Source organism: Coturnix japonica, chromosome 8 (assembly GCF_001577835.2).
Source record: "Coturnix japonica isolate 7356 chromosome 8, Coturnix japonica 2.1, whole genome shotgun sequence".
Lineage (NCBI taxonomy): Eukaryota > Metazoa > Chordata > Aves > Galliformes > Phasianidae > Coturnix > Coturnix japonica.
Window position 1 is genome coordinate 23,060,678 of NC_029523.1, and position 19,113 is coordinate 23,079,790.

At 45.3% G+C, this 19,113-nt stretch overlaps 1 protein-coding gene across 4 annotated transcripts; it reads right to left on the minus strand.

Moving 5' to 3' along the window:
- Positions 1-308: 308 nt before the first annotated feature.
- Positions 309-17,483, minus strand: FYB2 (FYN binding protein 2). Of its 4 annotated transcripts, none has more exons than XM_032446417.1 (20): positions 17,331-17,477; positions 14,134-14,803; positions 13,777-13,971; positions 12,439-12,472; positions 11,388-11,476; positions 10,606-10,634; positions 9,354-9,385; positions 8,882-8,957; positions 8,404-8,536; positions 7,229-7,346; positions 7,085-7,128; positions 6,735-6,798; positions 5,222-5,305; positions 4,807-4,835; positions 4,055-4,112; positions 3,431-3,523; positions 1,782-1,863; positions 1,063-1,219; positions 869-902; positions 309-426 (listed from the first exon to the last, which is right to left on the minus strand). In XM_032446417.1, the coding sequence occupies exons 1-20, from the start codon at positions 17,361-17,363 to the stop codon at positions 417-419; spliced, it is 2,064 nt and encodes a 687-aa protein (XP_032302308.1). In that variant the 5' UTR covers positions 17,364-17,477; the 3' UTR covers positions 309-416. The 4 variants fall into 4 exon arrangements, 3 of the variants coding, with proteins under 3 accessions (XP_032302308.1, XP_015726143.1, XP_015726144.1); XM_015870657.2 differs by having other exon boundaries at positions 4,055-4,115; XM_015870658.2 differs by having other exon boundaries at positions 4,055-4,115; positions 7,085-7,125; positions 17,331-17,475.
- Positions 17,484-19,113: the final 1,630 nt, after the last annotated feature.

Genomic DNA, 19,113 nt, shown 5'->3' on the forward strand with positions numbered 1-19,113 from the left:
CTATTTTATATACTTCATCCAGCAAGAATGTAATAAATACCTGTTGTCTCAATACTTTCAAGACTAAAGGAAACTCAATGTTATTTCATTAGAAACCATGTAATTCCAGCACTTAAAATGGACAGTAAGAGATGGATATGGAGCAACTAAACAGCATAAGACTCCTCACACAAATTTCACAGCCATTCCATAGGTGAACAGGGAGGTAGAAAGAGAGTAACCCTGGAAGTAACTAATGTTGAGAAATATCAGTGAAGACGTTCAAAAAAGGCCAAAAAAAGAGAAAGCATCTCTTGCATGCTTACCAGAGAAAGTGTAAAAAATAAAGCTTTATTTACATAGGCATTAGCTCCCCATGTTGACAAACACAGGCTCTCCCAGACTCAGAACAGCACTTTGGGGATGCTCCAGGGCGGTCAGTACTGCCTGTCAGAAAAGGAAGTTTCATAGCAACAGGCAATAAGAGGTTTGTTTGTAGTAATCACCCATGGGCATGCAAAGAAATGCTGTTGAAGCAGGGAGCTTAGGGGTGTGTTTTGGCAAGGAAATCCACACAGAGTGGATTGCATTTGCAGCAGATATGAATTAATATGGCATATCTGAAGGCTGCAAAAGATCTCTAAATTATATAGGTCACGACTGCAAATCCTTGTAACTGTAATAACAGACTAAACCAAGAAATACTTATTTAACATTTAATACTGGCTGTCTACATCAGCACTCCCCTGGCTTCAGAAGTTTAAAGCACATTCCTCTATATCTCAAATATCCGTACATAGAAGAAGAAGAAAATATCAGAATCATAGGATGGCTTAGGTTGGAAGAACCCTTAAAAAAAGGCATGGCAATAAATAAAATCCAAGTTTACCTGAAGTTCAAGTGCTCCACTAGGACATACCCATCTGAGAAAAGGAGGAGAAAAAAGCAAATCAGTAAATTCCTGAGCAAGTATAGCAGCAATGGCTCAGCACAAAGCACATGATATTATTTGCCAAGTCAATTTGCTCCTTAAAACCGGATTGAATGCTGACCACCTGTGCCAGAGAGTTTCCACAGACTTACATCTGCCCTCCGAATTGCGGCATATCAATGCGCTGCCCTCGGTGACATCGATCACATCCAGCTGTTCTCCAGCTGTGAGCGGGAGGTCGGCTCTCCTCTTGCTGGGGACGGAGCATGCAGCAGTTGCTGTGTTGATGACTCTGATTTCCTTGTCATACTGTAGATAGAGAACAAGGACAGATGTTACTCCACAATGACATGCAATGTCTCTAAGGGCAATGAGGAAGGCTGGAGGGACTAGGTTGTGAGGCTTTGCTTAGGACAAAAGAGGGGTCTGTTGCAATAGAACAACAGGAAAGTGGCTTCAAGCTAAAAGAGGGAAGATTTAGGCTGGATATAAGGAAGAGCTTTTTAACAATAAGGTTAGCAATGCACTGAAACACACTGCAGAGGTGGTGGCTGCCCCATCACTGAGGACACTCAAGGTCAGGCTGGATGGGTTCTGAGCACCTGATGGAGCTGAGGGTGCCCCTGTTCATTGCAGGGCAGTTGGACTAGGTGGCCTCTAAGGGTCCCTTCCATCTCAAACTATTCCGTGGTTCTATGAAAAGCCTCACAACATCCCTGATGGAAATCCTAGGTGAGAAGATGATGCAGCAGGCTAGTTGGATATCTCTGCCAGTGTAGATAAAAACAAATTTTCACAATGCTTCTCTTAAACATGACACAGATCATCCTTCCTCCTCTAGCACAGCATGTGCTCTAAAAGGGACACGTACCAGAAACATTTCTCTAAATATCTTCTCTTCTTTTTCCATCTTATTTTTTTCTGCATTGCTCTTCTTGATTTTAAAGATACTTCTGCATCAAGAGAGAGAAACACACATTCCTGAGCATTGTTTAAATAATCCCTGGCACTGGGAAACAGTAGGAAATGCAACCCAGAGCCTTGCTCCAGGCTTGGCTGCAATGAAACCTTACAAAAGCAAAGCACACTACTCATATCACTGTTTTTCATAAAGGGATGAGTAAGTTACTCAAATGTGTTGGTGAGCATAACTTGAGCCATTTGGTATCTCCTTTTGGAACAAGCGTTTCCCCTGTAAATGGCATGAGAATAAATAAACACTTTATCAAGGATTTCAAACTAGTCGAGTTTTCATAGACAATTGAGTTTGCCCCCAACAATTCATTTTGTTCTGTTTTTATTTATACTTGGACACAAAGGGTCCCCAGGTAACCTTCCATCAAGAGCTGTTTATGGGGGTTCAAAAGTCCTGCCTATTTTTGCTGTTTTTTTTTTAAACTCACAGAGCAGGATATCACCAAAGCAGAATTTTATATAGCAGTATAAAATGAAAACAAGCTCTTACAGCTTGGACAAGGGAAGCAAAGGCCATGGAGAGGACACTCTTACTGGTCTATACACAGGATTACAGCTCTGGCAATCATTTTAAAACTAAGACTGGAGGGGGAAAAAAGCAACTTGCACTGAGTAAGTCACAGGCTAACTTTCATGCTCTAAATTTAAAGAGGAAACAACAGTTGAAATCAAGGATTTCTAAGCTGTTAAGAGATTTGCCATCGGCAGCCTCAGGCTGGAGGACCTGCGCTCTCTAAGGAGCTGATGAAATCACATCAGCTTCCTGGTGCTCTGTACAATCATACACATGGCCCCGTGCTACACAACAAGCAGTGTTTCAGCAGCCCCACACAGGAACTCTGCGGTAAGAACCCGGAAAATATATCACTGATTTCTATGTGTTTGAAGTCCCAGGGACCGGGTCACAAAAAAAAAGCTCATTGCAGTGCATGTTTATCTGATCTAAAAGGGAAATGAAATCGCCTGCTTCCTACAGGAGTCTTTGCAGCACCACTAACAAAAAGTCTTGAATATGCTTGCTTTCAAGCACAAATGGCACAACAAGAGGCAATGTGGTAATTCTGGATGGAAAAAATAGGATTAAAATGATTTCAATAATTTAAATTAAGGACAAAGGGACATGCAGATTGTATGGGGGTCTTCTAAAACCAAGGGTCTTGCCAAAATGGAAACAGTTGATTCATAATTGAAGATTGAATATTTGATCAAGGGAAAACTGGAAGGGGAATGAAACTGAGCACACCAGAAATCAGACCAATGCAGAGCAATTACACCTTGTTGTCTCAGCTAAGTGAGAAGAACAGGTACAGCTCCAGGATAACACCCACAAGGCATCCCCAATTGCATACAGCTCAGATCCAAGAGTTTATTCTGCATTCTGGATACTTTATCAAGTTTCTCAATAGGGCCTTGGAGCAGTAGCCAAATACTAACTGATTGCTTAAGAAAAGACATCCTGCTCTTGAAAATGGCTTCAGAGGAATGCAGCACAATTCACCCCATACAGCATTAAACATGGGAGAAAGGTATATCACCAATAAAGACCTTTCCACATTGTCATTGCTCCTCCGTCGGTCCTTCGCTTCTTTGGCCATCAGGAATTTTGGCATCCACGTTTTGTACTTGTCTTCCTTCTCTCTGAGAGGAGGGAGGGAAAAGCACTGCACTAACTCAGGTTTTGCAGCATGATGCATCCCATCCCCTCCCCAAACCCAGGCTGTACAAAGCCATGATTTTTCCCTGCCTCCCCCCATCTCCCACCCAGACGCAAACATGCACTCGCTTTGTAGAGGCACACGCTGCCGCCGCCATCATCTGGCAGCCAGGCACGAGACATGCTGTTTCCATTAACAGCAATTTTTCTGACAAGGAGCTTGCCAGGACCGCGCTGTTTATCAGCACTGGGAGTTGGGATTTTCCTTCCTTAGGAAAACGATCCCAACTTTGCATTGCGGCAGCGTGCAGCTCAGTCCTTTACACATCTCTGGCACTGTGTAATGTCAAAGAAGCATTTTGGGGGGATGTTTCTTGCCAAATTAAACACACAAGCAGAGTGCATCTGCACTGCCTCCAGAGGAGGGGGTCCTGACCTGCTCCTGACCCTCATGGCACTGTAGGGTCCCCAGTAGACTTATCTCCTTTGCCAGTGCTGGTAGAACCCCTTCTCACCTGGAGTCTTTTTGCTCTGTCTCAGCGTCGTCATACACCACGTCCTCCTGGAAGATACCTGCTAGCACCCAAAGGAAGCAGATAATGTTATTGGAAAAGGTCATTCTGGGCCCAGCACTCAAAGCTATTTATTGCAGAAGAGAACGGAGGGTGCTGCAAGTCACTCAACTCAAGGGGCTAAAGGCAATGCAAAAGGAAGATCCTACAGCTCCAAAGACCAGCCACGACTCCAGCACAAGGCAAGGTGTGTGGGTTTTCCAAGCCCCAGCTGCACTCTCCCAGACAGAGTTCCTACCCTGGGGATGTGGGACATTCACACCATCACCATCCCCAGGTGTGTGCATGAGCCAGTTGGTATGTCCACCCCATTTACAGAAGGCATAACTTAGTCCCTCCAATGGGCAGTTACTGCCTGGGAAGCACTAAAGCTTTACAGAAAGCTGCTGGACTGCAGTTGCTGTTGTTCAGCAGAGGCTGCTTCCTGTGTTGCCTCACAGAACATATTAAAATCTGAAGGATCTCATCCTTTTCTGAAGCATCTTCCCCAAAATAATAATAATTAAAAAAACAAACAAACAAAAAAACCCCAGAAAACAATAAAAAAACCACCCTTAATTGCAGTGCAATCCCATATTAAACCTTCAGATGAATACTGACACATTATTTTCAGAGAGGCACAACACAAAGTCTTCTCCACCGCGCAGCTCACCATTTCCCCACACACACAAGTGCCAGACATGTATGATGCTTACCTAAATTTGGCACCGACATGGAAAACAACCTGAAGATAGAAGAACAGACTGTTAGGAACCAGCTTTCCCTTCAACATTGCTCATAAAACCATGAGCATCAACAGGCTGGCAGCACACCATGCTTGTACTGCTGAAGCAATGCAGAGCAGTTGTGGGTACATGAGGTCCTGGATACCAACAGCATTTGCCAAAAGAGAGAGGTAAGGATCTTAAGTTATGCCAGTGGATGCTGCTGTCAGACCAGCTTCTGCAGGTTTCTGATATTAAAGAAGCCGTATAGCTGGACCATTGGCCACATCTGCCATAGCCATTTCCCAGGTAAAGCTGTGCTCCTTACCTTCTGCTCTCAAATTATTACAGATACAATGGCTCAGATTTAGAGGGGGAAAGTGCTGGGCAAGCAAAGTCTGCTTACCTTAAGTTCTCCTTGAACCTGGTATTTTTCAGTTTCAATTTTTCTATCTTAAACAGCTTTCTGAATCTCTTCTGTTTTTCTGCTCTATCCAAAATAGAAAAGGTTTTTAATTAGAGAGACACTGGGCACTGAAGTACGTGAGCTGCAACACTCATATCCCTCGAGAACCTGAAGCAGATAAGAGAGCCAGCAAAACTCAGACCTCCTCCAGCAATACACCTTAAGACTAACAGCATCATGAGGATGAACAATGGCTTCAATGTAAAGGGTAAAGATGGAGGAAAAGGTGATCAATTATAATGTCCAAGTTGAAATCTTTTGTTTAGCTTTGAATTTTTCTATGTTAACTGGAGCTGAAATACAGAAGAGGTGAAGTCCCTTCCTATCCTTCTCTGACCCAGACATATTTGGAGTTAACAAAGAAATCACAATGAAAAGGACAAAAAGCTTCCTGACCAACCACATTTAAGATGGACATCCAGCTCTCTTGCAAAATTCCTTTGTAAGCTTCAGCCAGATGCACTGCTCTTCCATTTCCCCAAGAATTAGCATCTGTGGGGAAGTGGTGCAGTCACCTTCTAATAACTGCCCCATCACCTCCAGGGTTTCAAGTTTCCTATAGTTTTTCCCCCCCTCTCTGGCACACAGTAGACTCAAATCCAGATGCACACCAGTATGAGTCCCACATTCATAGGGGAAAAGCAGATGTACAGAAACACCTTATTATTCCTCCCACGCTGCTCCTTAGAACACAGCCACCAGATGCACTCACAGTAACTGTGTGCAGCATCCGCAGCCCATGTGCCATTCCCAGAGGCTGTCTCTATTTCGTACAAAGGGATGCAGGAAATCAGCAAAGGCAGAGAACCTCACAGAGCTAATAAGCAAAAACACAACCAACTTCAAGTTTCACCTCTTAATCCACCAAGGAAACCCAGGCAACATATAAACCTGAGGCTGCTAAACTCATTGCTTTTATAACACACCTTCTGGAAGCAAGTATCATGAAAAGCCCTGTAAAAAGGAGCAGGTTGCAAGTAATACAGAGCATGTCAGCAACAGGCATTGCTCACAGCCTGGGCTCCTTTCAGCTTTCCAATTGTCTGTGATCCAAAATATTTGTTGTCCTTTTTACAAGGACAGTGCCTCTGTTTGTCCCTTGAGCATTTTGGCATGTGAGGAGGTGCCATTTTTCATCTACAGCTGAACAACCTTTTTGTGCAAGAGGAGGGTCAGACTGCCCTATGTATTTCATGCAAGCAGGGCTCTACAAGAGGAATCGTTCCATTGGATGGAGAGTGTTGCAGGCTCCAGTAGGAAGGCCTCACTGCTTAGGGACTGGTAAGTGTTATTTTGCTTCCTAAATGTCAGCCAAAGGGAAAAGAGGGAGAAAAGAGAAATAAATCCACCCATACAGCAACTCTTTGCAGTTGCATTAGGAAAGTAAGGCTTCCAGCCAGTACCTGGCATGCAAGATCAAGTTTGAAATTCAGGCTAGTAAACTGCAACTTACTCCTCTTTTGCTGGATTATCACTCCCAGTCTCAACATCTTCATATGTTTCTTCATAGTTGCTTCCTGAAATTTAAAACCAAGGCACACCATTATCACAAACCACACTCAGTAGCAATGAGGTGCTTTTGCTGGGTAAAATGCATCCAGGCCTTTACACATTACCCATACTTCAAAGATGCTCACATGAATTCCATACTAGATACAAACATCGCTCCCCACTGGTTTAAATGGGAATTCAGAGCTATCAGGCCAGGAGGAGACATCATGGATGTTGAAAGTCAGACAGAGGTATTCACGTCATCTCCCAGGCACCATCCAAATTAAAAGCAGCCCCATGTGCTGCACTTACTGCTGTCTGAAGCAGATGGACTTGAGGCATCTGATGCACGGCTGCTTGAAGGCAAGAAAGAAGTATTACATGGGTATTTATGGCAGCACACTTTATAAAAGACTTTTCATTTCAGCCTTAGTGAAGAACTCCTTCCATACTCACAGTCTGTCTTGAAGTCCCTCAACATCATCATACACATCCTCTGGGGTCAGCAGGAGTGAATGATGGTTTGGGCTCGAGGTTGGTCTGTCTTCAGTTGGTTTGGGAGCACCATAATATGCTGCAAACGAGAAAGGACCTCTGCTTTAAAAGCTTTTCTGTGCAGCTTCTCTCAGGTTAAGGGCAATTGCTCAGACTGGCAGCTGATGCCACAGTAGATGAGAGCTTTCAGGTCTACTTCCCATTCTAGAAGCCCAGAAAAGTCACTACTCTTGACTTACAGAAGAACTTTAAAATACTTCAGAAAAATATAACATATTAAAACTTGAAGATAAAAGTTTTGCAGTACATTAAAGAAATACAAAATATCAATAGGTATTCTCAGTTATGGCAGCTTTGAGAAGATTCCTCCTCAGCTAAAAATATCACAGGAGAAAATTAATGGATGTTTGCAGAAATGATTGTTGGAGAGCTTATCATGGTTGGTAGCAATGCTGAGACAGATAATGGGCCAATCCACACCTCTGCTCTGCCCACATTGCCCAGCAGTTACTTTTCTTTCCTTCACACTAACACCTTGCAGGGGCAGAGTCAAGTCTTAGCAGAATACAGCCCATGTGCTTATACCTGAAGCTACAGAACAGCATTTACAGTCACACCTGGGTTGGACTGTGCAGCTCAGCATCTAGAGCTAGTAATGTGTGTCAACCTTAGACCATCTTGACAGGGGAGAACTGAGGTCAGACGCCATAAATGTAAAAGAAAGCTCACTGGAACCATACTCCATACTACAGGGAGGGATGCCAGGCTCTCCTCCTGCTCGCTCACATGTGCTTCCACCACAAACCCCAGCCAAGCACTCTTCTGAGACTCAATAAATTATGAGAAGCAGAAGAGGTGGATTTCAGCTCCCTTGGATAAGGGCAATCTGTTAGGAAAACAAACACCTCGATTTGAGTTGTGCAGATGGTTAACCAACTTAGGAAGCTATTTGCAAAACCAAAATAAATGATTCAGAACAGAACACAAATGCACATGCAACCTTTTGCCCTGGTTTAACTAAATTGGTTCAAGAGTTGCGTTCAATTTTAACATCTTTTCCCATATGGAAGAGACATTTGGGCAACAGATGGGACTGAACATTGAGGAAACACTTGACAGCCAAACCAGATACTCACAGGGTTCTGCTCTGTCTTTTGCCAGCCTTTGGGGGGTACTGGTCACATCCTGACTCATACGTGACACCTTCATCCCACCTCTGTCATCTTCCTTGCCTTGGCCTCTGAGAATGATGTATTCATTTCCACCTGGCTGAGATCAGATATCTGATTCAGTTGATCCAGTCTTTAGATACAGTTTTCTGATACATGTTAATACAACACGTACATAAACAAATAAGTTATCCTTCTGTGGACTTAGAAGGGTTTCACACCCATTTTCATCAGGGATTTCCAATAGACATACGCGCTTCCTGGCAGCACTACATGCCTTTTAGGCAGTGCTGGTCAAGTAATGGGCAAGCAAAGGAAAAGATATTAAAAAAACCCAAGTAATTAAAGGATCAAATATTTCAATTGCTTTATCAACCAAAGAGAATAAAAGGAGAAGATGCAAAGACATGAAGGATGTTCTAAAAGGGTACATTATCATGAATACCTTCTTTACTTCCAGTTTCTCTCTTTCAAGATTTTTTCTTCCTTCTTTTTCATCCTCTATTATAGATCTTCCAGGACTGCAAATTTCAGAAATGGGAGAGACCTCAGAACAACAGGCAGCTCAATCTCCCTTTGAATAATGTAGGTGCCCATCAGTTTGGTTACTGAGGGTAATAGCAATCACTCTTGCAGTGGAGACAAGTTGGGGTGGCTGTTTTCTGATAGTGCCAATGGACAAGCTAGATCCATGTGCCAGCAGTGCTACCTTGCTCACATGACTTGCTTCCTGCCATGCTATGTTGTGATTAGGAAGATATATTAACAGAAGCAGAACGTGATATCTTTCTCCCCCCAGCATCATAATGTTTCCCACTGAAATGGGAAAACCCCCTTTTATCCCATGCTTCAAGTCCCACCAGCAATACAGGCTTCAACCAGTGGGTTTAAAAGCAGTTTAGGAGAAAGGAAATTACCTGGATTCGCCAAAGAGAAAAGTTTTCTGTTTCTAGAATAAAGAAGAGGAAAGTCTTCAGCCCCTGTGATTTCTGCAGCAAGTCAAGCTTCTACATGGTACCTAAACTATCATTTACTATTTAAAGAAATATTTCTTCAGAAAGCTCATAAACCTTCTACATTTGGAATAGCCATCAGGCAAGGATGTTTCCTCTACTCAATGGGACAGAGGACACACATATTGACAAACTGCATGGAAATAGTGTAACGGTGCAAGGGTTGGGGCCAATGAAGCTACTCGTCAGCATGAAAGCAATTACAGGTTGGAGAGCTTACAGTAGAGGAGGGAGAGCTTTTTAATACTTGAAAATAAAGATTTTCCAACCTTCCATAAAACAAGGCTACAGATGAGCCACAGAACCTCTCTGCAAATCATGCACAGATAAGTGAATTTGGAAGCCTGCGTTGCTTCCCAGGCAATTTGATTGCTTAGCAAGTCAGCATTTGAAAGTGGAGTTTGACATTTTCCAAAGAGCAGTTTTCCCTTTCAGCAGAGCCAGAACCAACACCCAATCATCTCTCCCCATGAAATGATGCTCTCTTAGCCCAGTTACCCACTGCGAGCTGTGCAGCCACACAGGGCTTTCCTGGAGACAATTCTTGCCCTGCGCAATCCATCATCCTGCAGGACACCTCCACTGCCACTGGTTTTGTAACTAGGGAAACATGAGAATTGTCCAGCTGCAGTTTGCAGTGAGCCATCCATGCAGCAGAGGACCAGAATCCATATGGTTGTCCCCACAGACATTACCCTCACTTACGAACCAAAGCTCAAAGTGCACTTCCATGATCAGGAAGCTCAACATTGCTTTTAAGCCTTCACAGAGGGATTACCAGCACCAGCTCGCCTTTGACAAGAGCTTCCAGAACAAATTTGGTGGATTTTGCCTTCAAAATTTACAATCCTGATACCAGTGCTTGACAATTACTTGGTCTGCCACCAAAGTCTAGATGACTTTACCACTTTTTTACATGTTTGCAGAGGAAGTCAAGGGGACTGACTCTCTCCCCAGCTGTGTTTGGAAACCTCATTAATCTTCATGTCCCCCCTGCAATTTCTTATTTATTCTTTGAGACTCTTAACAGACAACACATATACAGAAACACTCATCAGAGAGGAAATACAAATAGCAGAAGGTTTAAGAAATGAAGGCACGGTACATACAGTATAGTCAAGCCTAGAATGCCAAACTAGGCTGTGAAGAGACTCACCTCGTGTTCTTGAGGTTCCACCTTAGCTACTAAAAAAGATAATTGCAAACAGATATTAGTTTTTAATTGACTGTACATGACTGTACTTCAAGTTGCAAACCCCAGATTTATTCCATGCTCAGCATCCAGGCACACATTCACCACATCCCAACAGCCAGGGTCCCTGAGTTTGCTATTTAACTTAGGCTTATGTTCAGAGGATTGCAAGTGACAAGTCTGGCTGGCCAGAGTGTTTGTAGCCCTTGAGGCAAACCCTAAAGAGCTATAGTGAGTCTCCCCAAGGAAGTTGCTTTCCTCCCATTCCAATGGAAGATTAAAACAATGAACAAGGCAAAAACTAACATCCTCCAAAAGTAGCAAACTTTTTAAACAGCGAAAATAGAACAATCCTGATAGTGATTATCATACTGGGAGAAAGTAATGGTGGGGATGGAAGTGATCTTAATGTTAAAATTCCCCATTCCCAAGACAAAAACAGAGGTCTGCTTCACTATCTGCTCTACTTTCTCTTCCCCACAGGTAATATCTTATTAATTCTCCTGATGGCAATTTTACCATATGAAAGTCATCTCATAACCAAAATCCAGATTTATTTTTGGTCAGTAACCCGAGTCTGTCCCTCTGCCCACGAGCCAAGGGACGATACAGGCAGTCATTTCTGCTCACCCCAACCAACTTGCACAATCATTCCACCAAGCTGAAGCAGCTGTATCATTCCCCTTTTTAAGGCCGTGGGCACAGACAGCATGTAATCCCTTTAAAAGTCTTGTATTGCAGAGTACCTTCAATGACACGCAGGGCTGTGGTGCCCTCAGAGTGATTCAGGTACATCAGGGTTTTTTCATAATTATGCTGCTCTTCATGTTGAGTGCTGAGAGGACGAGATAAAAGAGAGAACAGGGTCTGTGGGTTTGGGTGTTTAGCAGGAAGTTTCTTGCTTAGGCAGGAAAAGATACCAGGAAGTAATACAAAGATCCTTGTCCTAAGCCAATGAAGCAACAGACTGCATTACCAGCACAGCATACACCACATAGACTCAGTGTTGTCTCCCCAGCCCACACCCCCTCCAGTTTCCTTTTTCCCACTTCCCTCTTGTGGCAATTCAAATTGGTACCACTCTAGAGTGGGTGCAAAGATAAATACCCCTGAGCCCTGGGGCAGAACAGTTCCCCAGGAGCTTGGCTGAACACCAGGCTGATGTTTATATGTATCCTGGCTCTCCACCAGACCCGTAATACAGCTGGGCTGGTGGGTCCCTGCCTGGCACTGCTAACAGCAGTGTTTATCCCCAAACATGGGAGAGAAGCCTGGGACCAGCTGGCCCAGAAGGCAGCACCGGGATCTCAGTGGGATTTTATTACAGGTGAGGTTCCCACTTCTGGGCTTCAAGGGAGAATTTTTCCTATTATTTTGCTGCTATGCACTTAAACCACATACCTGGTACTACATAGCTAATATTTAACAAGTGACCTATTGTAAAGACCGTATCACAAGTACCTGAGCAAGATAACTAATAAATAAATAAATACCAGACCAGGCTTCTCAGGGCCCCATTCAACCTGGCTTTGAACACCTCCAGTGACAGGTCATCCACAACCTCTCTGGACAGCTGCTCCAGCACCTCACCACTCTCATGGTAAAGAACTGCCCCCTGACATCCAACCTAAATCTTCCCTTCTTCAACTTAAAATCATTCCCCCTTGTCCTGAAAACAGCAAAGGGTGTTTTTAAGAATCTGAAACTTATTTGCTCTGGTTCAGCCACTCCATTTCCCATTTTCACAGTATATTCATGCATTTGATGGGCACCAGGGGATGCTCACCATACGCTCACCTTTCAGGGATCAGGTAGTCCTCTTCCTCAGCAGCTGCACACAAACACACAGAGGATTAGTGCTCGGAGGCAACACCACTCTCCTGCAGAAATGGAGGGGCCTTTCCTCGAGGCAGCACACAGACATGGGCGTGAAATGGGATTGCCAGGGGATGTGGCTGCACTAATGGCATTATTTCACGTTTCCAGGCAACGACTTCAGGTCTTCTAGAGATCAATAACTGAGCAATATCAATAGGGAATGCAGATGATGGCACTGAAATAACTACTTTCCTCCATGCCATTTACACGTTTAGAAAAGGTAGGTACATTAGAAAAGAGTTGCAGTGAGAACCTCTCTCCTTCCCTTTAATTCTTACTAAGCTCAGCACAGAGCAGTGAGCACAGCCACAGGAAAGCCAACGAGGTTTTAGCTGAGCCCATCATAGAAACACAGCTCCCTTTGAATTCAGCAAATTTGTGCCTGAAGATCTGGCTATGATTAAGCTTCTATCTATAGAGAAACAGCATTTAGCCACTTAATAAGCAGAGCAAAATATTCCATTACCCTGCATCAATAGGGTTTTATTATGGGAAACTGAACTTTCGCATCACTTGTTGTTGGAACACTTAATGACGCTGCCCTCAGTTGTATCTAAAACACAAGCAGGGGATTAGCAGACCGGTTTCTACTGATTTTATTGTGCCTTCTCACAGCTGTGTGCTCCAGAGTGAGGGCATTTTGCACTGAGGTGGGGTGATAAGATCGGCGTGCTGCAGTGTGACGGCCAGCTACAAGGTGTTCACAGCACGTTGGAGTTGCATCTGGGAGAGAGCACAGAACACTAGATCCTTTCCCTGAATCTGGGGCAAAAACCAGTTTCATTGCAACTGATGGTCTCTCTTTAATGTCTGAGGAATCTATGAGAAACGAATAACAGCCTCATATTTCCACTTGCCTAATAGATACCAAGGAATCACATATTTTATTTTCTCCCACTCAGCTGAAAATAATAGAAAAAGACCTTATGGCTCCCTACAAGTCCATGAAAGGAGGTTGAAGCAAGGTGGGGATCAGCCTGTGCTCTCAGGTAACAGCAATAGGATGAGAGGAAATAGCCTCAAGCTGCATCACAGGAGGTTTAGGTTGCATAATGGGAACAACTTATCCTCCAAAAGAGCAGTGATGCAGAGGCATAGGCTGCCTAGGGAGCGCTAGGGTCACCTACACTGGAAGAGTTCAAGTACTGTGGAGATGTGGCACTGGGGGACATAGTGGGCATGGTGAGGTGGGCTGGGTTTGGACTCGATGATCTAAGAGGACATTTCCAACCTTAATGATTCAATGATATCTCTTACTTGTTTCATTTTGCCTGTGAACTGAAGATACCATGCTTCGGAAAGAGCTGAGATCGACCTTCGGGGGTCTTGAGGGCTTCTGAGGGGCAGGACCCAGGGATGCAGCTGAAGGAAGAGGTCTTATCTTGGGTGGTTTGCTTCTTGGGCTGTTCATCTGTGTCCCTGCTCCCAGCGGAGAATGGAGAGGCTTCGACCCTGCTCCAGAGAAAAAGCACAGGCAGCAATTACCCCCTCCTTGCAGCACATGCAGTGCTGTTGGCTGTTGCATAAACGCCTCTTACCATCACTGCTTCATCCTGAGGTCAGCATCTATATATATACACACATATATAACGTAAAAATTATAGCTAACTTTACCTTTCTGGCATTGAGGTTGCAATGTGGTTGATGCAGAGCTCTCAGCAGCTTTCCCATCTCCCTGGGCAGTCTGGGTAGAAGCCAGCCCCTGGGTGGGTTGGGTTGGTGCAGGATGGCTGCCAACTGGAGGCACCTTGCTGCCATTTGGTGTGGCAGGAACATGCAGCACCCTCTGCTCTGGGCTGGGCTGCACATAGAGGTTCACTGTCCGCCGGGCTGGCAGCTCAGTACTTGCTTTCTCACCTCCAGATAAAGTATTTTGCCACATCTGTAGTGCATGGTGGAAAGAGTTCAGAAGTGGAGCATCCTCAGGGCCACCTTGGACTGCTGCTTTCTGCTCGGTGCAATAGGACACTGGATACTTTGAAGAACTGCTTTTGGGAGAGCTCAGCCCTTTCATCGAGACATTTCCTTTGTGCTCTTCATTGTGCTCCATTGGCTCTGTGTGACCCATCCTGGCCCTCTGGGCAATGGCAGAGGGCTGGGATGCAGGACAGGGAGGTTCCCTGTTGGGTCTGGGTATCAGCACATCTGCCTTACTGTTGGGCACGCTGCTACCTCCGGAACCCAACCTGGGGGAAGGCTTCTGGCAGGGCTGCACTGGCTTGGTGACAATGCTGGAGTCATGCTGAAATTTGGCTCGGAGGGCTCTGAAATCAGTCACACCTTCCTGGGCAGGGAAAGACAGGAAAGCACAAAGCAGATGCTTATAGAGTAGCAACAGGCAACGTGCGTGACTGTAACAGAGAAAAAGAGGCTACGTATTCTGCTCAGAGTGAGGAACAGCAAGTAAGGCACTCAATTCCTCTCCCATACAGTCAATTCCACAGCCATATGTGATTTTGAATGAAGAGAACTAATCAACAACACTACATTTTGAAAGAGCCTCTAATGGGCATTTTGTCTTACCCTTCCCTCCCAGACATAGAATCATTTAGGTTGGAAAAGACCCCCAGAAATCCCCAAGCCCAACCAACCCCACTGATCACATCTCTCAGTGCCACATTCCCATGTTTCTTGAACACCCCCAGTGACAGTGACCCCACCACCCCTCTGGGCAGTCTGTGCTCTTTTAGAGAATATATTTTTCCTACAATTCAACCTGAACCTCCTCTGGATGCAAGTTGAGGCCATCAACCCTCTTCCTATCACTGTTACCCAGGAGCAGAGGCAGACCCCCACCTCCCTACAACCTCCTTTCAGCTGTCCCATTCTACAGGAAGGAGTCCGTGGCTTTTGCTGTGGCTTCAACTCAGCCACAAACTGAACTAAGGAGAAAATATGAAGAACAATTTATGAGCTACTTAAGCCCTTGAACTGCTCTATAACTTTTTATATGCCACGATTACATTAGGTGCACTACTCCGGCAGCTTAGTTCAGCACGGAGAACTGTAAGGCTTCGTGAGGACCTGTCCAATAAGGAAATTGGAAAAAATTATCTAGGACAGAACTTCGTTATTCTGAAAAAAGCCCCAGCCTTAAGTGTTAAGGCAGAACAGATGAATAGCGCACTGAGGTTTTATTGCATTTAATTGCGCGATTTATTAAACACTGACAATTTCTCTTGAATAACCCCTTTCACTAACTTTATTACTTTCACAGGGCAGTGCATGATGTAAAGAGCCAGCCCTTGGGGGGGGGGGGGGAGAACGGGCTGAATTGCTCCAATTATATTTCATATTAGCGGTCAGCAGCGCAATGCCACGTGAGCTGCTCAGACATAACATAGCAGCGAGCCCACAGGGAATGGGAGCTTTCAGAGGCTCAGGGAGGATGAAGCTGGTTTAAAACAAACCCCACGTGCACCAGATCTCTGCAGCAACGCCAGACAGGAAATAAAGCGGCGTGGTGCCCTAATGCAATAGCACTGAGCTTCTGCACGTGCTGGAGCCACAGTTGAAGAGTTCAGTGCCATTTACCTCCCCTCACCAATTTTCTTTTGTTCCTGTATTTCCACACCAGTCCCCTCAGAGACAGAGAAAACAGAAAGGAAAAAGTACCCGTGTGCTTGTGCCCAGCACTGTGAGCAATAGGACTTGTAAATGGGGTTTTTGGCCAGGCACACTCATTGTGACAAGGATCCCTTTCCCCTGTCAACTTGTTATTCCTCTTTCCTCAGTGTGGCAGCTAGTTAAAGGGAGGGCTATTGCTGTTTGATGCTTCCTACAGCACTCCTATGGGTGCTGTATACCTGGAGGTGCCCAAGGCCAGACTGGATGGGACCCTGGGGAGCCTGATCTCACCTGGGAGGAGTCATACAATTGGGATGAGAGAAATTGGCAAAGTGAGGAGGTTCTGCTAATAAATGGAGAGGGCTCACAGTATGCATTACTGCCACATCTGGCCAAATAATTCACCAGGAATAATAACACACTTGGCAAAGGAGCATGCAAGATGAGAGAGGGAGAGAACAAAAAGGAAACAAACTTTTCCTGGCCGGAAAGCTCTGAGCATTACAGAGTCAGGGGACAGCTAAACTTTCCATATTTTCTCCCTATAAATAAAACAATCTTCTAACATTAATATCATTGTAGGAAGCAGAATAAAGCCCAGCTTAGGATTTCAATAAAGACATTTTTATGAAGGAGCAGCAGTTGGAGGTCTGTGCTGACACAGGGACTGACCAAAAGAACTCTGACTTTTCTGCTTTCCTACATACAACAGACCCAGGGAGAGGGACCCTATAAGATGTGGGGCAGCAGAGAGGAAGGCCCCTTGCCTCCATGCTGCCTCCATCCCCCGTGTCCCCATTGCCTGGAAGCTCCTATGAGTCAATGTGTAACCAGCACTGCCCTCTGCCCACACACCTGGAGCCATGCCCACACCACAGGCATTGACTGTTCATTAACTCCCTGGCTTCCAAACAACTGAAAACATAACCCCCCCCCTCCTGAAACATTTCAGTACATTAAGATGGAGCAACTACAGCTCATCTCGGAGTGTAACATGAAAGCTAAAAGCAGCACCAGTATCCCCTCAGCACCCTACTTTGGGGAAGGAAAACACACCCATGCAGTTCCACAGAGAGCAGACAGAGCATTGGGAACACCCACCTAATAGGGTTAACCTTCTACCTGCTGCTGACAGAGGCAGCAGCCAGAACACTACACATTAAAGGAGGGAAACAGAGCAGCAAGCATTCCTTGTGGCTCACCTACTGCTGTGAAAGAGGCAAAGGAAGCAACTCCATACTCACCACATCCATGGCCCCACTGCCCAGCACCAGCATCACCCATTCACTGCTTTTCTACTGCCCAGTGAGCCTGAACATACACACCTGGGCCTCGGCTCTGCCCCTGGTGTGGGAAGAGCCTCACCTGGGATGGGCTGGCACTCGGCCCTGCCCACTCATCTTATCAGCCCTCCAGCTGAGTGAGGCTTTGCCTTCTGCAAACAGTGGGTTGGGCAGTTTGTAGTCCTCTGTTCAGCTTTCGGTTTCACCTTCATTTCCAGCACTGGAAAAGAACAGCCAGCAGGATCACATGCAGCTCCTGAACTCTAGAATTAAAGTGATCCATGAAGGAGACTTAACGGGAGCAATGGTGGATCTTGGAGCAGAGCGGGCTCATGCCAGGCTCTCCAGATGCTCCGTGACACTGAAATAGAGAACCTACAACCTCTGCTTCTCAGTGCAAGGCACTATCAGCAAATGTCAGCACTGCAGCAGGCTCTGGACAGCCTCAGAAAAGGGAGAATTGGGTTTGGTTTGCTTTTAGAAGGAAAGAATGGTATATTTCTCATGTTCTCCTTTCTTGAGATGAAATTATTCCCTGTCTGTATGAGGGCTGAGCAGGGCTCCGTCACAAAAGTCAGAGCTCCCCTGGGCTGTGGCATGGACTCTGCTGCTGTTTTCCCCTTCCTGTACCCAGGGAAGATGCAGTCAAGCAGGACAGAGGAGAAAGGAGTTTTCTTCATCTCTCCATAGCAGAACCCATCAGAAAAAAGTCATCCTTGCTGAGGGCTGCACTGGTTCTCTATTGAAGCTTCTCCTTCTCATGGCAAGCTGATCCTGGTGTCCTGTGAGCAAATCAGTTATATCCAGGCAAACACTATTTTTCCCAATCCTGGATATTTCATTCCTGGAGAGGAACCTGAAAGGATCTGTCTGAACACTGATCCTATGTTTTTGCAGGGCAGGAAAAACAAGGCTGTTGAGCTTGGCAAGAACCCCAGGACTTCACCCCTCCATAACTGGTCAGATACAGAATCACAGAATGGTTTGAAGTGGAAGGGACCCTTAAAGGCCATTTGGTCCCATGCCCCTACACTGAACAGGAACAACCACAGCTTCATCAGGTGCTCCGAGCCCCATCCAGCCTGACCTTGGGTTTCTCCAGTGACAGGTCATCCACTACCTCTCTGCATAACCTGTGCCAGTGCTTCAATGCCTATTTTGTTGAGAACTGGGAAAAATAATAATAATAAATACTTGGTCACTGGAGACATGACTCAAAGAGTGAGTCTTGCTTACCCTATGTGAAAAGCTCTGCTGCTGCATGGTGGTCTCAGGGAAGAAAGAGGGATCCCGTGGAGCTGTGTGCTGGCAGGGAAGTCCCCCTGGCCCAGTTTGGTGTCATGGAGTGCTCAGAATGAATGGTGGCTTTGTGCACAGGGAGCTGCAGAGGATTTATGAGCTGCCCAATGGGGGCCCTAAATTAAAACAGCATTGGGGAATGAGGAGGTTGTGACTGCAGAGCCAGTGTCTTGGGGAAAAGGACAGGGCTTGCTTAGAGAAACCAGGCAGAGACACCCACAGACAGCAAAACAAGACTTTAAGTCCTCAAGTCCTCCTGGGACACCAGAGGGAATGCAATGAATCCCTTGGATAACCCTTCCTCTCCCACCACACCTCTGCCTGCACCCCAACACTGCCTAATTGGAGCATATTCCTAGGACAGGGAATTGAAAGTTATATATATATAACTTTTAAATCTGAATTTTATGGCTTGGATTTTTGGTTTGCAGCAAATCCATTCACA

Coding starts and splice junctions, on each gene's coding strand:
- FYB2 (XM_015870657.2), bottom strand. CDS start 17,363: ATGCTGGTGCTGGGCAGTGGGGCCATGGATGTG. Junction 8,958..9,353: donor TTTCTCTTTGGCGAATCCAG/GTAATTTCCTTT, acceptor TGAAATTTGCAG/TCCTGGAAGATCTATAATAG. Junction 4,836..5,221: donor AGGTTCAAGGAGAACTTAAG/GTAAGCAGACTT, acceptor TTCTATCTTCAG/GTTGTTTTCCATGTCGGTGC.